The 24,574-nt window shown below is 38.4% G+C and overlaps 1 protein-coding gene across 3 annotated transcripts in view; it reads left to right on the top strand.

Annotated features, from left to right (window-relative positions):
* Window positions 1-19,330, top strand: part of UBE4B (ubiquitination factor E4B) — a 41,708-nt gene extending 22,378 nt beyond the window's left edge. For 2 of the 3 annotated variants that reach the window (XM_010577341.1, XM_010577339.1), the window contains 19 exons: window positions 149-263; window positions 2,156-2,239; window positions 3,831-3,887; window positions 4,264-4,380; window positions 4,488-4,586; window positions 5,065-5,178; window positions 6,185-6,383; window positions 6,625-6,763; window positions 9,068-9,167; window positions 9,858-9,985; window positions 10,351-10,449; window positions 11,271-11,506; window positions 12,224-12,350; window positions 12,649-12,793; window positions 13,862-13,996; window positions 14,371-14,562; window positions 16,882-17,056; window positions 17,548-17,694; window positions 18,115-19,329. In XM_010577341.1, coding sequence (XP_010575643.1) covers window positions 149-263; window positions 2,156-2,239; window positions 3,831-3,887; window positions 4,264-4,380; window positions 4,488-4,586; window positions 5,065-5,178; window positions 6,185-6,383; window positions 6,625-6,763; window positions 9,068-9,167; window positions 9,858-9,985; window positions 10,351-10,449; window positions 11,271-11,506; window positions 12,224-12,350; window positions 12,649-12,793; window positions 13,862-13,996; window positions 14,371-14,562; window positions 16,882-17,056; window positions 17,548-17,694; window positions 18,115-18,176 — 2,470 coding nt within the window. In that variant the 3' untranslated portion in view covers window positions 18,177-19,329. Of the gene's footprint in view, window positions 1-148; window positions 264-2,155; window positions 2,240-3,830; window positions 3,888-4,263; window positions 4,381-4,487; window positions 4,587-5,064; window positions 5,179-6,184; window positions 6,384-6,624; window positions 6,764-9,067; window positions 9,168-9,857; window positions 9,986-10,350; window positions 10,450-11,270; window positions 11,507-12,223; window positions 12,351-12,648; window positions 12,794-13,861; window positions 13,997-14,370; window positions 14,563-16,881; window positions 17,057-17,547; window positions 17,695-18,114 lie in introns of all 3 variants that reach the window. The other variant, XM_010577340.1, reaches the window with a different exon arrangement.
* The last annotated feature ends 5,244 nt before the right edge of the window (window positions 19,331-24,574 follow it).

The following is a 24,574-nucleotide window of genomic DNA, read 5'->3' as shown; positions in this document are numbered from 1 at the left end:
AGTAGGTGTGTCTACATGTTGATAAGCTGCGTTCTGGCACATCCTTAGATGTGATTACTCTGACCATTTTGCAAGTTCTACTGCAAATACTACTGCAAATAATCAGTAGGTTTGGATGTTTTGTTTTTTTTTTTTAATACAAATAAAGGTCATTGCAGCAGCAGTCTCTGCTGGTACCATATATGCTGTGTAGGAATCTCCCATTTGGCTTCATCCAAGAATTGGTGAGAACAACTTATCAGGATGAAGAGGTGTTCAAGCAGGTAAGGCATAGGTAAAAATTAAATAATTATATCATATGATTTTACTGTTTGCAATATCCAAGACAGTGGATTTCCAGAGATTTATTCTTCATCTTGGTTCTATACGTATTGCTTCAGGGCCTAGCAACCTGTTAAGCAAATGAAGTTTGGTTTTGTTCGTTTTTAACTCATTAAACGTTTTGTGAAGAAGACTGGCTTTCATTATTTGCTTGTTCTAATTATTAAAAGTGCATTTGTTAATGAGCAGCTCCCATTTATGTAATGTTCAAGTAAACTACACAGAATATGAAGGCATATATTACGGGATTGATCTTGGGTTTTCATCCTTCTGTGCTTCTGTACAAATATCTGAAAAATGTATGTGTAAGACAGCAATCTTCTGTAATTGTACTCATTCTGTCTTGCAATCTTTACCCTTCTTTGCAATTGTAATAGTTTGCGTCTAAGGTGCTGAGAGCATTTTACAAATCCTAGTCCATTAAGTCTTCATACTTTACAGAGGAGATGACTGAGAAACATTAGATGGTTCATTCTGTGTGTCAGAGTAGTTCACTGATGATAAAAAAACTGGAACTGGTGGGCCTAATAATTAAGACACAAAACTAGCAAATTTCTTCTAGCCCGTATAATGTTAAAGCGGGTTAGTAAGGTTGTAATTGTCTCTGATTAGTGCTCCTGTAGTATTATGTGACTCAGCTGTAAAGGGGCTTTCAGAATGGCACTTGATCCTTCCAATTTTGAAGAAAATGACATTAGCTATTTTTTGTGTGTAGTGCAAGTACCTTTTAGTAATTTATATCTCTGTCTGGACACCTTTTAGTAGAGGTTCATGCAGTTGAAAGTACATTGAAGACCGTCAAAAAGTGGTTAGGGAAAGTGTTAAAGCTCACCTAACCTGGACAAGAGAACCATTCCTTTAGCTGAAGTGGACAACAACCTCTTTATAGTCCTTTTCTGTAATACGGTTTAATAATACTTTTTGTCTCTTCATAGAAGCAACACAGTATACTTCAATTTAAAATTCAGTGGGACCTCTTGTTGTTATTGTTGCAAGATTACTATAAGTTTATTTTGTGAGGCTACAGTTGTCAGAACTGTGTGATTGGGACTTACTAATTGGGTATAATTACTTTTGATTAATAAGCTCCTGTCATGTCACTTCCTTTCTCATAACAGTCCTTGACTGCTGCTTATTATCTTTACTCCTACCACAGTTACAACTTAGCAGCACAAACCCAACTTGCTTACATGACATGCAAAATTAAAGCTAGATTATTACCCCAAGTGTGTAGGCAAATAAATTTTTACCCATTTGGGCAATCAGGTTGTTGGAGACCTTGTAGTCTAGTTTGTGTACATAATATACATGCTTGCACATGTGCATACAGTATTTACAGTGATCCTGTATGAAATGTATGTATGCTTCCCTATGTGGTTTCCACATGCAGAGAACTTGATGGAACGACACCTGATTTTTGTCAGTGTGATGACATTACCCTTTGTCAGCTTCAGCTTGTAACTGTTAGTTTTGGGTGCAAACCTAGGTGTACCTGTTTTGGTTTGCAAAGTAAATCTTTGGAAACAAGTTAGAATGTGACCAGGAAAAATACATACAAGTGCTTGGAAAGAAGCTTTTATGGATAAGTTGTTATGCCCAGGCATGGAATCAATACATCACTTGCACTGTATCAAGCAAGTTGTTTTTTAGCTTTGAATAATCTCTTAAGCATTCAGGCTTAACTGATACAAATTTAAAGAAAAAGATCTTAGTTTTTCATTTGTGTAAGCTGCAGTATTTGAAGAATGAACAGGCATTTCATGCTGTGCACAGCAATATTGTCATTTGATTGCTTCCTATTCTTGAATAAAGTGATCTACTTCTGTTTTTACAGATCTTTATTCCCATCTTACAAGGCCTGGCTGTAGCTTCCAAAGAGTGCTCCCTTGATAGTGACAATTTTAAATACCCCCTTATGGTAAGCACTGTTCATTTTTAGAAGCAGTTTCTTTGTGATTACTGGTAACTTATGCAGATTCTGTACAAGATAATGTACTTCAACATTTTTGAGATTTCTTTGGTTAGTGGATTACTATTAAACTATATGTTGGAAGCCTAATGTGGTATGAGATGTGTAAAAGACCATTAAAAATCTAGTCGAGTTTGAGACCAGTAATATCTTAAGCTTAATGTACAGTGTTTGTATAGTGGGCTATTCAAATTTTTATATGTATTGCTTTATATAAGCTTACTCAAATATATGGATTTCATGATGCATACTAGTTATAATACTGTGGATAGTTACAAAATCCTGCTAAGCTCCTCCGAGTTTATGTCTGGGAAATAAGGCCCAATATCCATACCAATGTTTGTTGGGCTCACTTTTATATGTGAGACACTAAAATCTATTGCATTAAACCCAAAATTATTTGAATTGGTGACTGTTTACTGTAGGAAAACATCGTAATATTCCCTGGCTGAGAAGTTTTGGGTTTTATTTTTAGGTTTTTTTTAAGTGCACAGTTTAGTCCCAGATCTGCTTCCCTCCTACTGCTTTTATTGACAAAACCAAAAAAGTCTTTTGAAAAGCGTTTTTGGTCACAAAAGAGCAAGCTAAATTCTTGGCTACGTTGAGCATTGTCAGCCAACACCTTCAGATTTTAGTATCTTCAGCATATGACGCCAAAAAAGGCTATAATGTCTCAGGTTTAATTTGTACTTCAGGAAGTTAGCTGGACTGGGGTGCCGCAAATCAAATTGACTAAGCAAGTCTGGTACTTTTACAAAAATAACAATTTTTGCTGGTTTTGTGTTTTCCTGCTCTTCTGATATTCTCCCCAATTTAAATTACAAACTGTTGCAAATTTGGCTGTGGGTTACAACTAAGGACTACTTGAAAATGATATTCCACTTTGACCGCCCCTAGTTGGCACAGTGTACAACAAAAGGATGGAATAGTAGTTACTAGCTATAGTGTAATTGAAGAATGAGAACGTATAATACAGGAGAAGCGGGATATGTGAAAGCCTACAGTATTTTTGTGTTTTCAGAATCGTCTGTTATAACTGCTTTCTTTTTTCTGTGCTGCAGTTGACAGTGAGTTAGAGATCTTGGATAGGATTCTTTGTTTCTGGCTTCTGTGTTCATCTGACATTTTTCCACTCTGATTCAAAAGACAAAGGCCTTGGTGTATGTATAGAACAATTGCTCTATTTATTATTGTTTCTGACTTTTATGTGGCAGTTCAGGAGTCCAGCAAAGGCATTGTTATGTTCTGAACAAATAAACAATTTGCACAGCTAATTTTTCAAATAAGTGCAATAATTTATTATCCTGTGAGACACGTTAGCTTTTTTGAGGCAACTTGGAACAGACGTAAAAGCTAAAATGGAAGCAGGGTGTGATCTAGCTCTTTTTGGACCTCTTCACCATTGTAGAAGATGGACGTTTTTCCACTGATGAAGGGAAGAAGGTTTGGCTCTTTCAGCAGTTTACCATGTTAAGCTTGTCATTTGCAGACAGGTTAAGAATTACACACAGAAGTAATTTTTCTTGGGATTTCTTTATAGGCACTATGTGAACTTTGTGAAATCAAGTTTGGGAAAACACACCCTATGTGCAGTTTGGTAAGTATATCCAGTCTGATTTTTTTTTTTTCAAGTCAGAAGAACCATGTAACTTATTTTGTTGGTGGTATCATATGATCCACATTGATAATGTTCTTCAGAACTCTAAACAGGGGCTACTGTAGTATCTCATGCTAAACAATAGTTTAAAGTAAGGTGGTAAAGCGAGGCTTTTTCCCTGAGAATTTAGAAAAACAAGGACAAACGGGACTTGCTTTGGTTGCTGAAATACTGAGATGTTTCCATCTAGCTGTCAGCATGACTGAACGTTGAAGAATCAGGGGCATGTGGCAAACACTGAAAGGTGATGGGGCAGCTAAAGTAGTATGGCTGACATGGCAGCTTTGATTAACTTGCTCTTTCTCCTATTTTCTAGGTTGTCTCTTTGCCCTTGTGGTTGCCTAAATCTTTAAGCACAGGTGCAGGAAGAGAGCTGCAAAGACTTTCCTATCTTGGAGCCTTCTTCAGTCTCTCTGTCTTTGCTGAAGATGATGTAAGTGTTACAGAGGGATGTTGATAGTAGCATGGTGGGGGGTTTTTTTGTGTTGGTTTTTTTTCCCCTCCCCAATATGTTTGATACAATATTCGTTCTACTTTCAGAGCAAAGTAGTTGAAAAGTACTTCTCAGGGCCTGCCATTACTCTTGAAAACACCCGGGTTGTTAGCCAGTCTTTGCAACATTACCTGGAATTAGCAAGGGTAAGTGTTCTCATGTTAAAAAAAAAAAGCAAAACATTGTGGGTTTTTTGGTTTTGACATAGATGAAGAATATAATCTAAAAAAATCTAGCTTCTGTGTTAAACAACAAATCTGTTAGGATATGGGTGAAGGGAATTAGGAAAAAAAAAATTCAAGTGCTACAAATATTTTTCTAAGGCTGTAAGCCAATTCAGAAAATTTCAGATCAGTTAGTCATCGATTATAATTCATGTTAAAGGATGAGTAAAAAAATACATACTGTGTTAGTAGTGTGTGTGTTGAACTAGTCTTGTACATACATCTTTTCTGTAACTAATGTCATAACTAATATATGCATATAAAGTTGACAATAAGACCATAATAGAAGTTGTAGTTAGCTTTGTGGAATTTGTAGAACAAAAATATGCACCAACAGAAAGCAGCAATGTGATGTTGAGAAGTATGTGCAACCTGACAGAATGTTTACTTGAAATTCCAGCAAGAGCTGTTCAAGATTCTACATAGCATATTACTGAATGGTGAAACTCGAGAAGCAGCTCTCAATTACATGGCAGCTATTGTCAATGCCAACATGAAAAAGGCACAAATGCAGGTAAATAAAGGGGAATGCTCTTCCTGTGATTTTTGGACCTAGTCAATGCACAAATAGCACTAGATGGCTCATGCAATGGTGGCTCTTGAATGGAGGACGAAAGAATTTTGAATGCCTACTACAACAGGCAAGAAGCCCTGTCATAAGTTTTTATCTCTTTCAATACATCTCCCATTTCTGAAATTATTCTGTTTTACCTGTTTAATCAGTTTATGTTACTTCCTCTCTTAGGACTCGCATGTCACTTCATTAACAGGGATTATATATTACATGTTTAAAGCTTTGTGCTGCCCTCCCCATGCCCCATCTATGGGGGCTTCATTCTAATTGGCTATGTTTTAAAAACTTATTTCCCAGCTGGTAGGTTGCTAGGCTTTGTTTGTGTGGTTTCTGTAGAAGGAGTAACGCAGATATGAACTGGCACGGTTCCAGTGAAACAACAGGGATGTTATTTTGCCATTGTTTAATTAATGCATTGCACTCATTTCCTGTGATAAAATCTATGCATGAATCCTGAACAACTGAAGTTTGCATCATTGTTGTCTTCAAGTCCCCTTTTCAAAAGCAAACATTTGGAACCATTACTAGGACTATTTCTGTGAAATTCCAGTGAAGAAGTAATAGAAATTTTACGCTTAAGATAAAACTTATGAATTGAAGCTCAGCGACTATTTGAAACTCTTCTGTTGCTGTCTATATCTGTGGCAAGCCATTCTTGAAATAGGTCCTTTTAAGCCCTTTTAGTTTCTTAGGTTGTCTTCTGCTTCTTTTTATATGTTTGTTTAATGTTCTTGAGAATGGCTACTTGAACCATAAAGAAAGATAATACGTAAGCTAGTGATCTTCCTGTTATCACAAAGGTCTCCTTACAGATCTGTGTTCTTCATCATTTCTCCCTCTTCTTGAACTTGCATAATTCATTTATGTTGAATACTGTTAAAGCAGCAGAAAATACTCTTGTTATTCTAAGCTTATGTCTTCAACTACTTACTTTCTTACCCCACAGACAGATGATCGTTTGGTATCTACAGATGGCTTTATGCTCAACTTCTTATGGGTACTACAGCAACTTAGTACGAAGATAAAGCTGGAAACGGTTGATCCCATGTACATATTTCATCCCAGGTGTCGTATTGACCTTCCAACAGATGAGACAAGAGTGAAAGCAACAATGGAGGATGTTACAGCCTGGATTGCTGAACTTTGTCAGTATTCTTATTGAGATATGTTAAGCATTTATTATGCCTTGTGTTTTTGATACTGGAGGTACATGGAAGTACTTGATTCCAGCAAATAATTTCCATATTCCTATATGCTTTCTTTTGTTGCTGTCTGCTCTTATTCTTTTAAAGAAAGTTGGGTTCAAGGTCTCACCCCTAGGTAAGGCAGTTAATTTTTTAATTTAATCACCTATACTGCTTTTTTGTTTGTTTGTTTGTTTTCTAGACGGGGATCCGTCTCCATTTTCTGAGCCGAAATTCCCAACAGAATGTTTCTTCCTAACCCTGCATGCCCATCATCTCTCAATCCTGCCAAGCTGCCGTCGGTACATACGTAGACTGCGTGCCATCAGGGAACTCAACAGGTTAGAAGTTGTTAATTATCTAGTGCATCTGAGAGTCCTAGGATCCTAGCAATGTCCTCTTCTCACCATGATGGCAAGTCCAATAAACTTAATGGAGATTAGAGTGACAATTTGGGTAAAACTGTTACTGAGTAAAGATAGTCTTAACTGTTTGTTAATCTGCTGCTTTTAGCCCTTCTGGATTTTTGATGTTGAGGGACTGTGGCTTGAATGAGGATTTCGGATAATAGTGGGATGGAGGATGTTGGTTACGCAAGGCAGCTCAAATTGGTGAGAAGACCATTCTATTTAAAAGATAATTGAATTATCTTCAGAGCATTTTAGGATTCATGACATTACTTAACACTGTTATTATAACTTAATCTGTGGTGTGGTTGATGGTGTGTGGGCATCAGTGCCCTGGGCTGTTTGACATAGGTGCAGGAGTGCATATAAATTTACGTGTCTGATAATCAAGTCATTGTAGATGACTTGTGATTTCAGAAACAAGATCTTGTTAGTTGTGCCTGAGCTGTTTTGTATGTCCCAGAAGAAACTTACCTGTTTTGCCTTGACTTCTGAGGTGGGATAACTTGTCTTACTCTTGGGGCAGGGGGACGAAAGCCTTCAGCAGTAAACTCTTAATATTGTTGATGGACATGTACATGTAATTCAGCATGTGGTTTACCATTCTAAAAATTATAAATAAAAGTTTTATGTTGTTGACTTGAAGATACTGCTGTTTTCCATTTCTCTTGGCATAAATTCAAATAGACTTTTAAAGTTGCTAAACCTCTAAGAATACTTTGTTAAAATTAGAACAGATTTTTGTATCATCAGTATTTTCCATTGTTTATAATTGCACTCATTGCATTTTGGTAAACGTTCCTTGGCAGTAATACCGTAAGTTCATTACAGGATTTTTGGACTGCATTTGTAGTGATTTCATTTTTAGTTTTTAAAGCATGTGCAGGCCAAGAACCTGGGAAGCTGCAGAGCGTGGAGGAGAAGTCAGTATCTCTTAAAGAAAAAAGTATTTTCATATAAACAGCCTGTGGATTACTTGTAAATAAGCCATACATTTGGCTTGAAAAAGGAATTGCTGCTTTTCCCTTATTTAGAATTGCTGTGAAGGAGTTGCTTATGCAGCAATCTCCATCTAACGGTGCAGAGTGAAGAGCTCTTGGCTTCTACTGACATCAGTAGCAGCTTAGTGTTCAGCATTTTCCATGAATTGCTTAGTTGCTTGCAGCATTGGGCAACGTAATTAGATGTTGTTAATAAAGAAATTACACTGGATGTTTTTCAGCTGTAGGCAGAGATTGATGTGGAAAAGAATTTGTGTTTAGAGGAGGGATGAGAAGGGCCTGTATTCATATAGTTCAGTGTATTGAGTTTTGTTCTAATTAGCTGCCCTTCCTAAAAAAGATTAAGATATGGGAATGTGTATGATTTTTTTAATGTAAATGGTGTGTGTAATGTACACTTAAGTTCTCTCTTCTGTGGGGTAGAGTGAGAAGATGAGTAAGGGAGGGGAGGTGATGTCAATCATCTTGATTTACTGGTCCTTATGCTGACAGGGAGACTATAGACTATTCACGTATCGTACTCTTCTGCAAACCTGAATTTTAGGGGGAGTGGAGCATGAGAAGGGTAGAACAAAACTGCAAAAAATCATTTACAATAGTGGAAAGTGGGAAGGTACACAGGATGCAGACTTGTACCTTTCTTGGGAAAGGGAAGTTGTTCATAACAAATCCTGCTGTTAGCCACGGTTTTTTTCCTTAGCTGATTTTGTTTTCCATTTTCCTTTCTCATATTAGCAGATGAGATGTCTAAATATCTCGTTGTTAAGTGGACCAGGATCAGCCCTCCTTTGTGTTGGGGTTAATTTTGGGGCTAATTTTAATGACACCCTTTTCAGCTTTCTTTAGCGTGACTGTAAACTTCAGCGTGAAAAAGAAAAAAGGCAAATTTTTTTTTTTTTTTTTAATACAGTGGATAAAATTAGTTTGTCAGGCAGGATAGATCCCTTCTGCGTTTCATCCTTTTTTTTTTTTTGTACTGTTCAGATTTGTCTGACAGGCATGTATGTTGGATGTGTATGTAGTTTGAATGTACACTGTGCAGATGTTCAGTCTGCATTTACGAAAGCAATTTTTTTTCTTGTTATGATGATGGGTAACTTCTAGGAAAATTATTAGATTTTTCCTCACTTTTTTCTCTATTTCCTCAGTATTTTGCAGATAAGTACGTTAAATGCCTTATAGATGGCAGTACATATCCCCTCTGTCATGATAACCAATTGTTGCATGTGGTTTTTAGGACTGTTGAAGATTTGAAAAACAATGAAAGTCAATGGAAGGATTCTCCTCTGGCTACGAGGCATCGAGAAATGCTGAAACGTTGCAAGACACAGCTTAAGGTTTGTAAGTGATTCAGTTATCAACTAAATGCCTTTGTCAACCTGTATGTCTGTTTACTTTGTGTCCTAATGTTTTAAATGCAACTTCCCACTGATGCTTCTTGAAAACCGTGGTTTTGAATCTATGAACCATGTGACTACTGCACTAGGTGGTGGTCATGATACAATATACCAGAAAATACTATTTTTATTGGAGAGAGAACAAGCAAGGGGATTGTGATTCGTTCAGGGGTAGTTGTGCATGCACAGTCCATGCCCAAGATGGAATTGGAACTCTTGAGTCCCTAATCTCATGTAGAATTCTTGCAAAGATGAGTATGCTGGTGTCCTCTCTTTGGAAGGTCAGTCCTGCTTAGGTCTTCCTAGTATAAATTGACATAAATGTTCTAAGCTGTATCACCAAAATGACGTTAATTGCACATTTTCCCACTTTGATACCTCTGTTATTTCTTCCATTGTTCCCGTAAAGCTTGTAAAAGGCTTCTCTGTCCCTGCAACTCTGAATTATGTACGTGTTTTTCTTGATTGTTGGGGCTGAAGTGCCCTGTTTTCTTCAAATAAGAGCATATTTTAAGAAGAGACCATTGTATAATTGTCATAATTCACAGATATATTGATTAGCTTGGGTAGGCTTGGCCTTCCTTTTACGTTGTCTTGCCCTGGATTAGTTTTTGTATGCATATTCTGCAGAAACTGGTGAGGTGCAAGGCTTGTGCAGATGCTGGTTTGCTGGATGAAAACTTTCTCAGGAGATGTCTGAATTTCTATGGCATGGTGATTCAGCTGATGCTTCGCATTCTTGACCCTGCCTATCCCAAGTGAGTGTCAGGATTGTCTGCGTAAATTGTATCAAAGATATTTCAGATCATGTTAGATTGTTTACTGAATATAGCAGTTCTAGAATTTTTTTTACAGTGTTTGCCTTCTTTTGTGATTGTTACTTTGTCAGTGACATATATTCTTGCCTGGAATATATGTCTTGTTTAAGTTTAAGGTTCAGCTGGGGGGAAGCAACCCTTGGGTGTGTTTAGTACACTTGAAGTATTGACACAGATTTTTAAAAAGTCAGTTTCAGCACTCTTGTAAAGTGTTGCCATAGGGGAATTCGGTAAGAGAGCTGGTGATACTTTCTACTTAACCCTGCTATTTTACTGTCCCACTAGTTGTCTCTTTTATTCTACAGCATAAAATTGCCTTTAACTCCTGAAGTTCCGAAGGTATTTGCAGCATTGCCAGAGTTTTACGTGGAAGATGTTGCTGAATTTTTATTTTTTATTGTACAGTAAGTAAAGTTCTATCTAAAGGAAATTTGTACTACCATTTACCCCTGTAACAGGTGGTGCGCACATAAATTTAGGGTGTGAAAGTAGTTTCCTAGCTATTCTGTAGTTCTGTTTTTTTAACAACATCCATAAGCTTATGGCATTGGCAGGCATTGCTGCAGATACAATGCCTAGATGAGCTCCAGAGTCCCTTCTAATTAATTTTTTTTTGTAAGAAACCTGAAGGTTTTTTGGTTCTCTCCCCCCCAGTAATTTTTTTTTATGGTTTGGAGTGAGACCTTTTGATCTCGTGATATGTTAAATCATCACTATAATAATATTTTTAAAAAGTCATAGCTTAATAAGTAGAAAATTCCCCCATTTATAAATTTGCTGGGACAAAAATGCATTTGTGTAGTTTTAGCAGTTACAGACAGGCATGAATAAATAGCTTAGATGTAATCCTGGAGTTCTGAAGCTGGTCACTTTTTTCCTGAAAATGTGCCTTCCAATTCAGGCTTTGCTGGTTGTATGATGAGGCAATGTTTGTTTTTGCCTTCCTGAGATGCTGTTATACTTCATATCAAATTTGCTATTATGCACAACAAAAGAATATGATAGTGTTTCAGGCTAAAATTCAGCTTCCAGTGAACAGCTGGGAAGATCTTGGAAGAGTAAGAATCAGTTGCTGTAGAGAAAGATGAGAAGTTAGGATAAAATGATTAAACTTTTGCAGTTCCTAATGAGTGATCTGAACTTACTTGATGTATATGATAAATCTTCTGTAGACAATACAGGGCTGGGGTTTTTCATGTTGTTTTCCTCATCGCCCTCTTTTCAGATATGCTCCTCAGGTGCTTTATGAGCCCTGTACTCAGGACATAGTGATGTTCCTTGTTGTGATGCTGTGCAACCAGAACTACATCCGAAATCCTTATTTAGTAGCCAAGCTGGTGGAAGTGATGTTCATGACAAATCCAGCTGTTCAGCCCCGGACACAAAAGTTCTTTGAAATGATTGAGAATCATCCTCTTTCCACTAAATTGTTAGTGCCCTCCTTGATGAAGTTTTATACAGGTAAGTGCTTCATCTGTAGTTCACTGAGTGTACAGTAAGCAATGAGTATTATAAGGCAAAAAGCTGCGTTAGTTGTAACCTTTTAAAACAAAACCCCCAAAACCAGGTAGATCTTGGGTCTGTTGTAAAGATAAGGCTTTGTTGCTCAGGAATCATGGGAAACAGCATTAGATGGGACCTTGAGAATTCTAGTCCTTCCACAAGCTGCTGTGCGCTGACAACTCTACCACTGTAGATTGATGTGACAATTGTTTTTGTGGTGTTTAGATTACAAACTGGAAGTTTTTTGTTTGCTTTGCAAGGGAGTTTTGGGGTTTTACAGCTTCTAACTGTAGTTTTGCTAGTCCTGTAGATCTGGATGCTTCAGAAGGGTTTTGCACCCATAGAAACAACTATTTTTGCAGTGTTCCCAGAGTTTTCTTAGTGAAATTTTAGACTGAGACAAAGCAGAGTAGAGTTGAATAGAACAAAGTTTTGTTTTCTGAGGGTTTTTCTTCAGAAATTAGGTTGATTCTGGATTAGAAAATGGGCAGTGCTTTGTCTTTTAATGGAGATTAATGTGGAGACTTCTGAATGGGAATTGAATTTCATCTCTTAAAGCTTGGTGCTTGAAGCTCATCACATTGGGGACAGTGGGGGAGAGAGTAGTGTGTTGCAGGTGAATTCTGGAGGGGAAGGAGTTTTGATTTCAGTTCTGGGATCTGTTTTCATTTTCAGATGTTGAACATACTGGAGCCACTAGTGAATTCTATGACAAGTTTACGATCCGCTACCACATCAGCACCATTTTCAAAAGCCTCTGGCAGAATATAGCTCACCATGGTACATTTATGGAAGAGTTCAAGTGAGTAAGAAATTGTGTATAATGCTGCTTACTGTCATGCAAGCTGCTCAGGCACTGACCTGAGGAAGTCATTACCATTGGGAATGGGCGATGCTGCTTTCCATTATATTTTAAATGGCAAACCCTTCCAGTAGAACTGCAGTGTTTCTAAACTGAGCTCTGGACACCACAATCAGCTTGGCTTGGGGAATGGGATCATTATTCGAAATATACAGTGCAGAAGGAGTGTTGCTGGGGTTGCAGTCTGGTCTGCACACCCATCTACTCTGCCGTGATAACTGTGTTTCAATGTTTTCAGCTCTGGGAAGCAGTTTGTTCGCTACATCAACATGCTGATAAATGACACAACTTTCTTGCTGGATGAGAGTCTGGAGTCCCTAAAACGTATCCATGAAGTGCAAGAGGAGATGAAGAATAAAGAACAGTGGGACCTGCTGCCCAGGGTGAACAGAGCTGTTTTTCAAAGTGCCCTTTACTTATTTTTAATTTTTTAATACAAGACCATTTTAAAAAACTTTTTAATAAGGGGCAGCACCAAAGAGCTGCTTGTGAGGAGCAGTTCTCAATGCTTTTTCTTGCTGCCAGTATGGCCGTGGTCACTCTGGATGACATTCTGCAAAATCCATCATTCTGCGTAGTTATGTTGTGGCTGGCAAGGAGTGGTGTGTGAAGTGGAAATAGTATAAAGTTTTAAATTACTGTGCACTTAAATCTAAGTGGAGAAACTGCAACTTTAACCTTCTTGAAGGAGGTTTTGGAAGGTGCTTGCCAGTTGAATTGACTTCAAGGGATAGAAGCTTTTATTTTGTTAATGCATTGATCCTGGGTAGATTCAATGCAGGCAATTAGAACCCTATATCTCAGACGTTAGCCTGATTAAACAATAATTGTCTGTGTTGACCCACCAATGTCAGGTATTTCTATTCTAAGGTTATTGATTTAAAGAAAAAAAAAAGTTTGAAAGCTATAAAAAACTTGTTTGTTGAACTTATTCTGATTTGTTCTTCTGAAGCCTTTCTTCCTGTTTGTACCTACTAGCAAGGTAAACCCATTACTGTAGTGACAAAATGAGCTAGTACATCATCCACAGATTGTTCCAGCGTGGAGTGTTTATTATTGATGTTGGCACATAAATTAGAGAGAAACTCACTTGACTCTTGGATCCCGAGCTGGTTTTGAAGTATTGGCATTTGGATGGAAAGGAAGCATAACCCAGTTCTGAAGCTGTGAGGAGCAGTTACAGCATGTTAACAGACTCAGTAACCATGGAGTCTTGTGATACCATTTGCATTCCTTTTTTAGTGTTGCAGAATTCTGGAAAATTGGTGCAGACTTGAGTATTGGGTAGTAAAAGTGAGCTGTACCTTAAATTAAAAAATGTATCACATCTGGATTTGAACTGCAGTCTGTTGTCTGTCTAGATCATGTTAGCATTATGGCTGTTAAGGTTTTGACGGGTGATGATGTAGGAAATTCTCTGGACTTCTAACCACTGAATGTTTATGTTCTAGGATCAGCAACAGGCTCGGCAATCACAGCTAGCTCAGGATGAGCGTGTGTCTCGTTCATATCTTGCCCTGGCAACAGAAACTGTTGATATGTTCCATATCCTTACCAAGCAGGTTCAAAAGCCTTTCCTCAGACCTGTAAGTCCTGATCAGATTTAACTTGGTTTCTAGTTTCTTTAACATCTCTGCTGTTGGATAATAACCTGGAAATGTTTGGTAGCCCGTTGTCTTCATTCTCCTCCCCTTTCTCCAACTCACTGAAATCAAATTGCTGTTGAAGTTATTTGATGTTAAGTGCATTACCTAAGTCACTGAGATGGTGTGATCCTTCAAGACAGAAGCTGTTTGCATTTTTTTTTTTAATGGAAAGCATGCATGAAGAAAAGACACTTCCTGCGAGCCTACAAAATGATAATTTTATTAGTTCCTGATCTTGTTGTATGCAAATCTAGTGGTAATCTTCTTTATCGCTGCCTTCATGCTGTAATCTGTGTTTTACTTTGGTCTTTTAGGAACTTGGACCGCGATTGGCTGCTATGTTGAACTTTAACTTACAGCAACTGTGTGGCCCCAAGTGCCGTGACCTGAAAGTTGAAAACCCTGAGAAATATGGGTTTGAACCAAAGAAGCTGTTGGACCAACTGACTGACATCTATCTACAGCTAGATTGTGCTCGCTTTGCTAAAGCAATTGCTGATGATCAGGTGAGCTCCAAAAAGATGAGAGAGGGAAGTGCAAAAGCACTGCGGACAAACAGGACTTTGCAGAATACTTTAGAAGAGTTTCATCTTGCTTGTATGCTGCCACCCAGTTTCCGTCATAGATGCTTGCAATTTGTTTTCTTTCAGCAGATCATCTCTGTTCATATTCTGTCTGGCCGTTATAGATGGGTATATTCTCAAAGTGTTTTGCAAACCTATGGACACACATAAGTATCTATAGCACTTCACACACATAGGAATTTTCCTGAGCATTAGTTGCTTATTAGCTTACAGCCTCATTGTAAATTAGCATAAGTACTTTGTCCTAATTTTCTAAGTGGGAAGACTGAAGAGTTTTGACTCCCTCCCCCCTTCCTCATCAAGAACACATGGAACAGGCAGAGCTGGGACTGAGAATAAGAACCTCATTTAACAATCCAAAATTCATTCTCTAGACTAACGGTTTCCAAATTTTTTTGCCTTTTGTATCACTTTATTAAATGGCTGTGTAATCAACTGACAAAACACAGCATATGTGAGACAATTAAAGACACCTTTGAATTCCTCATGGTAGTCTTCAGAGCAGAATGTTAATTCTTAAGGTAGATAAGCTATCGCTCATCTCTGTGTTATTGTAAAGTTCTCAGACTATTGAATTGCATCTCTCCATGCCTGTCTCTTGTAATACAGTTTTCAAAATGTTTTCAAAAATGTTCTCAATGGCTGCTTGAAATTCTAGTGGAAGCTGGTTTACAATGCATGAAGCTGTATTTGCATGTTTAGTGAAGCAGAGGTATCAGAGTAACTCATAATCTTTTTTCTGTAATTATTTAAGTTCTGATAATTGCAGATAATATCAGTAACACTTCTGAAACAGACCTTGTGCATTTGCATGTGTATAATGAGCATGTAGTGGGTTTTTTTATGCTGTTCAGTATATATTAAAGTGAGACTGTTATGCATCATTCATTCATCGATGCTAGCCACAGCAAAATGCACAGCAATGACATAGGGATTAAAAAGAAAGAAGCCTGCTGGTGTGGGAACTGGAATGAAGCTTAATTAACAAAGTGGCCCTTCATAAAAAAGGGGGTGGGTGGGGGGTGACTAGTATCTTGGAAACTGTCAATGACAGGAAAGAAACACCAAGGAAATGCACAGTTGGTTAATGGCTACTGGTATTAGAAGAAAAAAAAACCAAAACAAAACAAACAAAAAGTTGCTTGATCATGGCAGTGTCTCTCTAAAGCATTTTGATACATCTCCCATTTGCTAATCCTGGCACGTATTTGAAGGAATCTGAAAACGTTTATAAAGCCCTGGGCATATTGCCATAGTTCTGTTCTCTTCTGTGGACTAGAAAGGAGTTTGGGTGGGCACTGTGTGTCCTAAGTAGTGAATGGTATTTCTTGGTGCGATGTAGTGTAGATGAAAGAAGTAGGGCTGTGTTGAACATTTAAAATCCCCAAGGAAAACAGAAATCTGTGAGACTTAGTGTGTTTTGTTTTGTCATTTAATTCAACCTTGCACTGAAGTGTAAATAGTAATTTTTATTAAAAGGCTTATATCAAAACATGGCTTTGTGAACTTAAAAGAAAATGGTGTCTTCAGAACATAAGCAGCTTTCAAAAGTCTTTGCCTAACTTTCTTTTTTTTCATGAAAGCAATGCTTGTTTCAGTTGAAACTATACGATATACATTTGTCTCTCCAAATGTTGTACTCTGTAGCTGTACAATTCTTACTGCACTGGTTGGCAAGTTTCCAGCAAGTATTAGCTCCCTCTGAGTTGCCTTACTATTTTTGCAACATCATGGGATGGGTTTTTTGTTTGTTTTTTTGTTTTGGTTAGGAGAAGGAATCCCTTCTTTGCCAGTACTGCCTTGCACATTATCAGAGAAGTTAAGAAATCAAAAAACCTTCATTTTATGCTGTTTTTTCAGCCAAGACTTGTGAGAACAAGAATACAGACAGGAGCAGCAAGACAGATGTTTTGTCTAAGGAACAATCCTAATAATTATAGTCAGCCTCTCTGAGTGTCTTATTCATTTTGATTAGGTGATGTTGTCTTTTGTTTTGTTTTGTTCTGAACAGTTCTACAGTAGTGACGACTGCTAAAAAAAGCATAAGTCTACCCCAAAGTCAACATTTTGGTGCTAGATGAAATGTAATCTACATACTACTTTTATGTTTGGCATAATGTTGAGGTTTCATTGATCCTTCCTTCTGAAGTTTTAAAAATGCATTAAAAGATCTTTAGAATTTTTATGGCATGTTAGGGGTACTACAACTCAGCAAAGTTATCCTTTATGCTTTGCTTGTAGAGGTCCTACAGTAAAGAGCTCTTTGAGGAGGTTATCTCAAAGATGAAAAAGGCTGGAATCAAGTCAACCATAGCAATAGAGAAATTCAAACTGCTGGCAGAGAAAGTGGAGGAAATTGTTGCCAAGAATGCTCGTGCAGAAATCGATTACAGTGATGCTCCGGATGAATTCAGAGGCGAGTTTTCTAAATACTGACTTTTTAGGAGAAGAGGGATTTGTTTTGTTCCTTTGATTCTAAATGAGTATATATTAATAGAAACTGTGTATTGTTTATGAAGCCTTACATCCTGCTCTATTTCAGTTAAATAGTTAAGTAAATAGAGAGGTAAGAGTTTCTTTCTTTGTTTTTTTTCCCTGGGATTGTACTGTCTAGTCCTATCCATGTTTTGCTTACATGTACAGTAAAAAAACCAAAACAAACCAACAAAAAAAAACAAAGCCCAAAACCTGAAAATAGGGTGAAAGTAGCTAATGCTTAGACCCAATTCAGAAAGGGAAAAGCAGTATAAAGGCTAAAGTCCACTGCTCATTTTAACCATTTTCTGTAACTTCAGCAATATACCTGACTGGGGACGCTGAATATCAGTTCTGCACTGTGGTTTTGTGTACAGATAAAATTTGTGGCTATTGTCTTCAATTTTAATGATGATACACTTGTGCCCTCAGATCCACTTATGGACACTCTGATGACTGATCCTGTGAGGTTGCCATCCGGAACTATTATGGACAGGTCAATCATCCTGAGGCATCTGTTGAACTCTTCCACTGATCCTTTCAATCGTCAGACGCTGACAGAAAATATGCTGGAACCAGGTATCTGTTTAGCAGTTAGTAATGGAACTGTTGACTGGGGGACGCAATTTGTGTGCGGTTTGTTCCGCGTACTTCTAGAAGATAGCGTAGTAGCCTGTTACTGAGATGTAATGGTTCTTTCATCTCAACTTGCATAGAAAAGTTCATTCCTTCTGCTTTCCCTTTTTCTGGGAAATAAACCCCACACCCTTCCCTTCATTAACTACCAGGCTAAAGGATATTATTATGGTAGGTAAATGAGTCATTTACTGAAAGCTGTGAAGAAAATACATTGATAGAGAAGAAAATAGTAGTAGGTATTCCTGATCAAGTTTCTAGAAAAGAAAACACTATTGGTCATGAGGAACTTTTTTACAGTAGTATTACCAAGTAATTTAACTGCAAGTTAACCATTCTTTTTTCTCTTCTTTACACTATTAGTGCCAGAACTGAAAGAGCAAATCCAAGCCTGGATGAGAGACAAGCAGAACGCTGACCATTAAAAATTCCCTTGCAGTGCACGCCAACACCAATGGGAAGAACAGGGTGTGGGCTGTTCTGGTAATAGTGGAGCAGATACACTTTGAAAGCTATTGATGGGATTAGCACGCCCACTGGCACTGACTTGCAGTAGTGACCAGAAGCATGTCGACGAGGAGAAAAGCGGCTTAATTCTTGTACATATATTTAAGTGATAACGATGGTCAATAACATGGAGGACAAGCTAGGAAGTTGCTTATGTTACAAAACTGTCCTTCAGTATGTCACATTTTGGAGTTTTTACAGCTGAATTATTTTAGCAAAGATGAATGGATCAGGGCAGCATCCCTTCAACCTTATTTTTTACAGCCAGATATCCGTTAATTTGATTGTGGTTAGAACCTTGGACATTTTGCTGCTAAAGTAACTTTTTCCTCTTTCCCTCCCTTTTTCCTCTTCCACCCATCAAACCTGCACTGCTGTCTTTTTTTTTTTTAATGCAAAAAAAAAAAAAAATCCCTGTGAAAATCAAAATCATTCCCCTGCCCTCAAAAGAACATATTCTGTGCGATAACTGTGCCTGCAACAAAGTGTTAATCTTGGGATCGTATTTTTATATTGCACATATTTGCATATTTGGTTTTTAATTGGTGTTAGACACAAGGATAATTTCAAAAAAGCAAAGATTTCACACATGGATTTTAATTTCTGTTCTTTGAAATGTCCCTTTTCTTTATGTTAATTTAGATGCTCTGGTATTTTTGAAAAGCCTTGAGATAGAAGTGTGTTAAAAAAGCTGCCATGAATGAGATGCTTGGGAATACCAGGATTTCAGTGACTTTTTAAAAAACAAAATCCGTTCTTTTAATGCTGCAGATATGATATATGCTAAATTACAGTTCTGAGCCAGTAGAGCTTGTCTGCAGAGAGCAGATCCTTTTATTCTTGGAGGCTGCAGTTTGGGGCAGGGGTCATTTTTTTTATGTTGCGTACCAATTTGTATCCATGGCTTGGCCTTACCAAAGCAGAAAGGGTGCAGGAAATATAGAATTACATTTTTAAAAAAAAAAATAAAAAAAAATACTCACAAACATTTTTGTATTACTGCCCCCTGCATATGATACTTGAATTTCCTTTTTAAAAAGGATTTGAAACCACAGTGTTTTAAAATTAAGTCTGAAAAAAGGTTGTTTTTCTTTTATTTGTTTTTCGCTGTGTCTTCTGTTCAATTCCTGACTCTCTTGAACTACAATAAATGATACACACTCGCACAAAATGTTTCCTTTGTCTTTCCTTTTAAGTGTGTCAGTAGAAGTATAAAAAATACTAATGATTGGGTGGCTTTGTTCAGGTTTGCTAATAGTGATTTAGGATCTGGAGATAACTTAGTAAAATATGTGAAAAATTTCTGTGCACACAGATACCAGTAACACTTCAAACTAAGGAATGTTCCCAAGTGGGTGACTCTCATACCTATTCATAGCTACATGACAGTTGGTGACAGCCTCCAGGGGAACTTTTGGTTGGGTTATATATAATCCAGTGCTGACCTTTGAGATATTCAAGTAATTCTAAATTAAAATGTGAAGATGTAGTGGGTTTGGTTTTTTTTGTTGTGGGTTTTTTTTGGTTTTGTGTTTGGTTTTTTTTTTTAGTTTGTTTTTGTTGGTGTTCCCCCTGCCCCTCCCCACAGTGTGTGTGTGTGTTTTTCCGAAGGGTGGGAGGAAGATTCTGAAGTTTGTGTCTGCATGGACTGTTGGCACAGAGAATCTTGTTTGTTGACTGGTTTTATTGTTCCTTAACTTTCACTCCTTCGACAAATTCAAATCCCCCTTTTCTTCCCTCTTCAAAAGTCACAGAACAGTCTCAAAGTCTGCTGTGCTTCTTATCTGCAAGCTGTCATTCAGCATCCAAATCCATCGTGGTTTCTGACCATGTTATAAGGGTATGCAGTGAGCTATAGCTTTCAAGGTGTGTGTTCTTTTTTAGTAAAGAGGTAATTATTTTCTACATAAAGAAAAACTCTTACATGTTCTACTGTCACTTCATTATTAAGGATTATAGCACAGAATCTCTAGAAACATCCCAGAATTTATACTTTTATTTGATGGAGGACAACTGTTCATCAGTGTATTATTTGTTTTTACTGGAGGATGATTAAACTGCTATGGTTTCTTTCACATTATGGCTTTTTTCCTGTAAGTTAACATCATATAGCTTTTAGTTTTATTGACAGACTATGAATGTGTTGGAAAGACGGAAGAAATGCTTTCCTCTAATTTTCTTCAGCTATTACCAATTAGACACACCACCACCTTTTGTGAATAAGGATGCTGTGGAAACAATGAGCAGTCTTACAAAATGAGAAGAGCACAAGCAGAAATAATCCATCCTTAAATTAAAAAAAGCTAGTTGCTTAAGTGTATCCTGTACAGGGCTTGAGGTCTGCTATTCTCTAATAGTTCTTGATATTTTACATTTGAAGTGTTATAACTAATATCAGAGAGGGTTGTGAATTTAAATGTTTTACCAGAAAATCTGTATGGAACTAACTCTTTTTTTAATGCAAGTTTAAAATTAAAATCACCCCCCCTTTTTTTTTTGTTATTTATTCCATTGTACCAACTGAAAGGCTTGTCTGAACAAATTCAGGATCTTTCTTTTAACATCCTGATTTCCTCCTTGTCTGTCAGGAGGAAATAGAAATATTTACATTTGGTATAAGAGGTATTAATCAAGACAGTGCCCTTCAGAATCTGAATTTATATTTATTCTGCTATCGTATCAGACGTTGACCTGAGGAATATAAATAGCAAAGTACATTACTGAACTGTTTTGTCTAATTATGGGATCCATTTATCACTTGAAAATGTATCAATGAAGATATTACAGAAGACATGAAGGCTAACATTAAGTGGCTAGAACAATTTTATCTGGAGAACTGAAATACTTGATACTAAAGACGTGAATTTAAGCAAATGCTCTCCCAAATTTAGCATTCATGGGCAGAATAATGAAATGTATTTTAATACGAGCAACAGAAAGTGCCATTAGATTGCTGTCTTCTCCGTACAAAAGTGAATCAAAACCCTGCCTTTCAGTGGGTAGTGGACATTTGAGTAACTGAAAAAGGAAGGCTGAAGTTGGTATTGGATGAAGAATAAATCTCCCATAAAAGCATATCAATAGTGTGACAATTCTTAGTTTAATTCATTTAATTCTACCTGCAGTTTTTTGTGATTTTTTTCCCGTCCCCCTACTACCATGTCATTTACCTTTTTCAGTCTAACTGTAACCTTACTAGGATACAGAGACTTTATATTAGAGAGCACAGAAACTATCAATTGATCAAATTACCTTTGACATTTACATGTATCTGCAGAATCTGAATAGCTTTGAGCTATAACTTGCTCATCCCAGGAATGGGTAACTTATGCTTTTCTTAGAAAATCTGAAGTTACAAGATTGTATCACTGGTCTCTACTTATCCTCTAGCTACGTGACTAGAGAAATTACTAGGGCAAGTTCTGATGTTACAGCAATACAATTCAGTACAATTGATTCTATTATATCACAATTTACACTTATGTAATAGCACAATTTACATCTCTGTCAACTGTTCCCTGCTGGCAGCAAGGACAGCCCGATGCTGTTAATAGCCAGCAACAGATTGACTCTAACAATCCCCAGGAGCTTTGTGCTACAAAGTAGCTGTCTTCATTATCGCTTAGCTTAACCTACCCTCTTTACTGTATTCAAACAGGCTTCCCAATTTGAGTAACCAAGTATATATGTCTGTACTAATAAATGCAAGAAATTTTTCACAGTACTACTTGCTGTCATTTCTCTGGTATAATAATGCTCAAGAACACTTTTCTTTGTGCTGGGCACCTTCAATATTTGAGTATTTTCTCAAATGTCTAAATTCTAGTTTTAAACACACATGCTTGCAGGGCGTTGGATCTGTTTCTGCTGTTTTGTAGGCTGATATCGTATTGGTCAGAAATGTATAAAAGGAGTAAGAATGGTCCCTTTCCTACAAGGGAACGGACACAATTTTTAAAATGGGATTCACAGGTAGAACATTGCAGTAGCATTCCACTTAAGTACATTTTTCAGTAAGTTAATTCTAAATTACCCGAGGAGACCTGACCTTCAGAAATGATATGGAGAAGGCTAGTCTAATTTCTAATTAAATTGAGATATAATTTTATATGTTCTACAAATAAAAAGGTGTCACAACCAACTAGCTGAGGATTGCCTTACCTCCATATTTGGCTATTTGAAGAGGAATTTTCCTTATCTCCTTTGGCGGTGAGTGACGTCCCAGATGCTATACAGCACCTGCCATATGCCCTTTACTCTTTTCTTTTTCAACATCTAACTACACTTTTTCTGAACATTTCTAGTAGATTTTTCAAGGTTCTGTAAGCAAGCAACCGAACTAACATACTGGAACTATTCCATGTGAGCACTCTGTAAACTTAGATGTAAGACAGTGATGCAGGAACTACTGTTCCTAAGAGACGCTACACAAACTTTGCTGAAGTAAAATTAGTCATGTTGGCTATTACCATGAAGGACAGCACACCCCCAGTATCCAGACAGATTGCGGAGGATTTAGAAAACAGGTTTTGGGTTTTGAGTTGGTTGGGTTTTGGGTTTTTTTCCCCAGAAAAATTACAGCTGACCTAATTCTGCATGGCCCTAGATAGAAGTCAGCACTAAAGCCACCACTAATGATTTAAATGGGTCTTGGCAATAGAAGTCTTCCACAGTTGAAATAATGGTATTTTCTAGGACATGTGAAAGCCACCTATTTTTGCTTTGCTGGTTCCATGGCAGTATTTCCTTACCAACCACTGTTCAGCTATGTGGTGTTAGGCTTTTGCATTCATAGGCATAACTGCAAATGATCTCCACAGACAATGAGACTGGCAATGGTGAAAAGTCATTTTTCATCAAACAGAAAGTAACAAGCAACTCCTCCCAAAAACCTGAGACTGATGGGGAACACAAGAGACACAGTGAAGATCAATGTAGTTAATAGCTAGGGGCCTGTGAACAAAAATAAACCTCATTCTGAAACTAGAGATCTCAGGTCCCAAATGTTCTCAACAGCTTAAATCCAATTCGTACGTGATGGTGTGTGTATGGAAAATACCTAAGTAAGGTACTTTATGGAATGTTATTTTAAAATGCTTATAAGCTTATATACAAGCCTATTTCTAACAGTAGTAATGATCAAAGTGCTAATGGAAAGGAGGAACTTGACAGCTGAAGTTATCGCCACAAAAATAAATTTTTACTATGAGAATACACGTTAAATTATTTAAACTACAAGATCTAATACAACACCATTGACTAAAACAATCACCTACATAAAGATACATTATGAGAGCTACAAAAAATAATTTAGGCTGCTCAAAGAATGTTTGGGGGGGGCGGGAAGGCAAAATTAAATCCTTCCCTCTGAACTACCATCATTAGGCTTCGTTTAGGACTCTAAATCCTACTGAATCCCACCGAAGCCGGCTGGGACTTGGCGAATTCGTTACTTCAGCCACTGTTTTTCGGCAGGCAGGCACGCCGACGCGCTCACGGGCCCCTCGAGTTGGGAGCGCCGAGCAGCCGCATACGTTAAAAAGCTATTTTTAGTCACAAGTGCCCGATTTCTGCTCACGTCTTTGGCAACGACCCCGCCGCTCTCAGGCCCGCAGGCAACGCCGCCTCAGCCTCAGGGGGCGCGCACGCACACACACAGATAGAGCACGGCGGGGCGGTGATAGGGCCGAAGGGTGTCCTCGCGCCGCTCGCTATAGGTTGAAAGAGGGACGACACGGATTCCGCCCCGAGTTCTGATTGGCTGGGAATGGAGAAGAACCGAATCCCCGTGTCCCTGGGGCTCGGCGGAGGGATTGACTCAGAGGGTGGAGTGGAGCTCGTCATTGCGGTCGGGCATTCCCGAGCTGTGATTGCTGCACGGCAGTGTCAGCCTGCGATTGGCACGGCGGGAGGCGGGCACGCGCGGAGTTCTCCGCCTGGCGATTGGTGGTCTGCAGGGAGGAGGGAGCAGCGGCGAGCGGCTATTGGCGGGACCGACGTTCCTCCCCCTGCGGAGGCGGGTTCGGGCGCGGAGCCCCGCGATCCTGTCAGTGTGGGAGCGGCGCTGTGGGGAGCGCGTCGCTGCGTTCCTTCTTCCCGGCGCGGCCTTTCTCTTTCCTCCCTCCCCTTTTCTCCCCTCCCTCCTCCTTCCCTCCCTCCCTCACCCTTCCCGCTTCCTTCCTGGCGGCGGGGTGGGGGGGTCTCCCGGCCTCGGTGGAGGCGGCGAAGCGTGATGGGGATGGCCGGACTCTTCTCTTTCCTCCGCCCCGCGCTGCTCTGCTCCGCCGGCCCCGCCGCCTTCCCCAGCTGCTGACAG

The sequence above is a fragment of the Haliaeetus leucocephalus genome, unplaced genomic scaffold (genome assembly GCF_000737465.1).
Source record: "Haliaeetus leucocephalus isolate CR32 unplaced genomic scaffold, Haliaeetus_leucocephalus-4.0 Scaffold556, whole genome shotgun sequence".
Taxonomy (NCBI): Eukaryota; Metazoa; Chordata; class Aves; order Accipitriformes; family Accipitridae; genus Haliaeetus; species Haliaeetus leucocephalus.
Note: the sequence above shows the minus strand (reverse complement) of the source record. Positions and strands in the feature narration are given on the sequence as shown.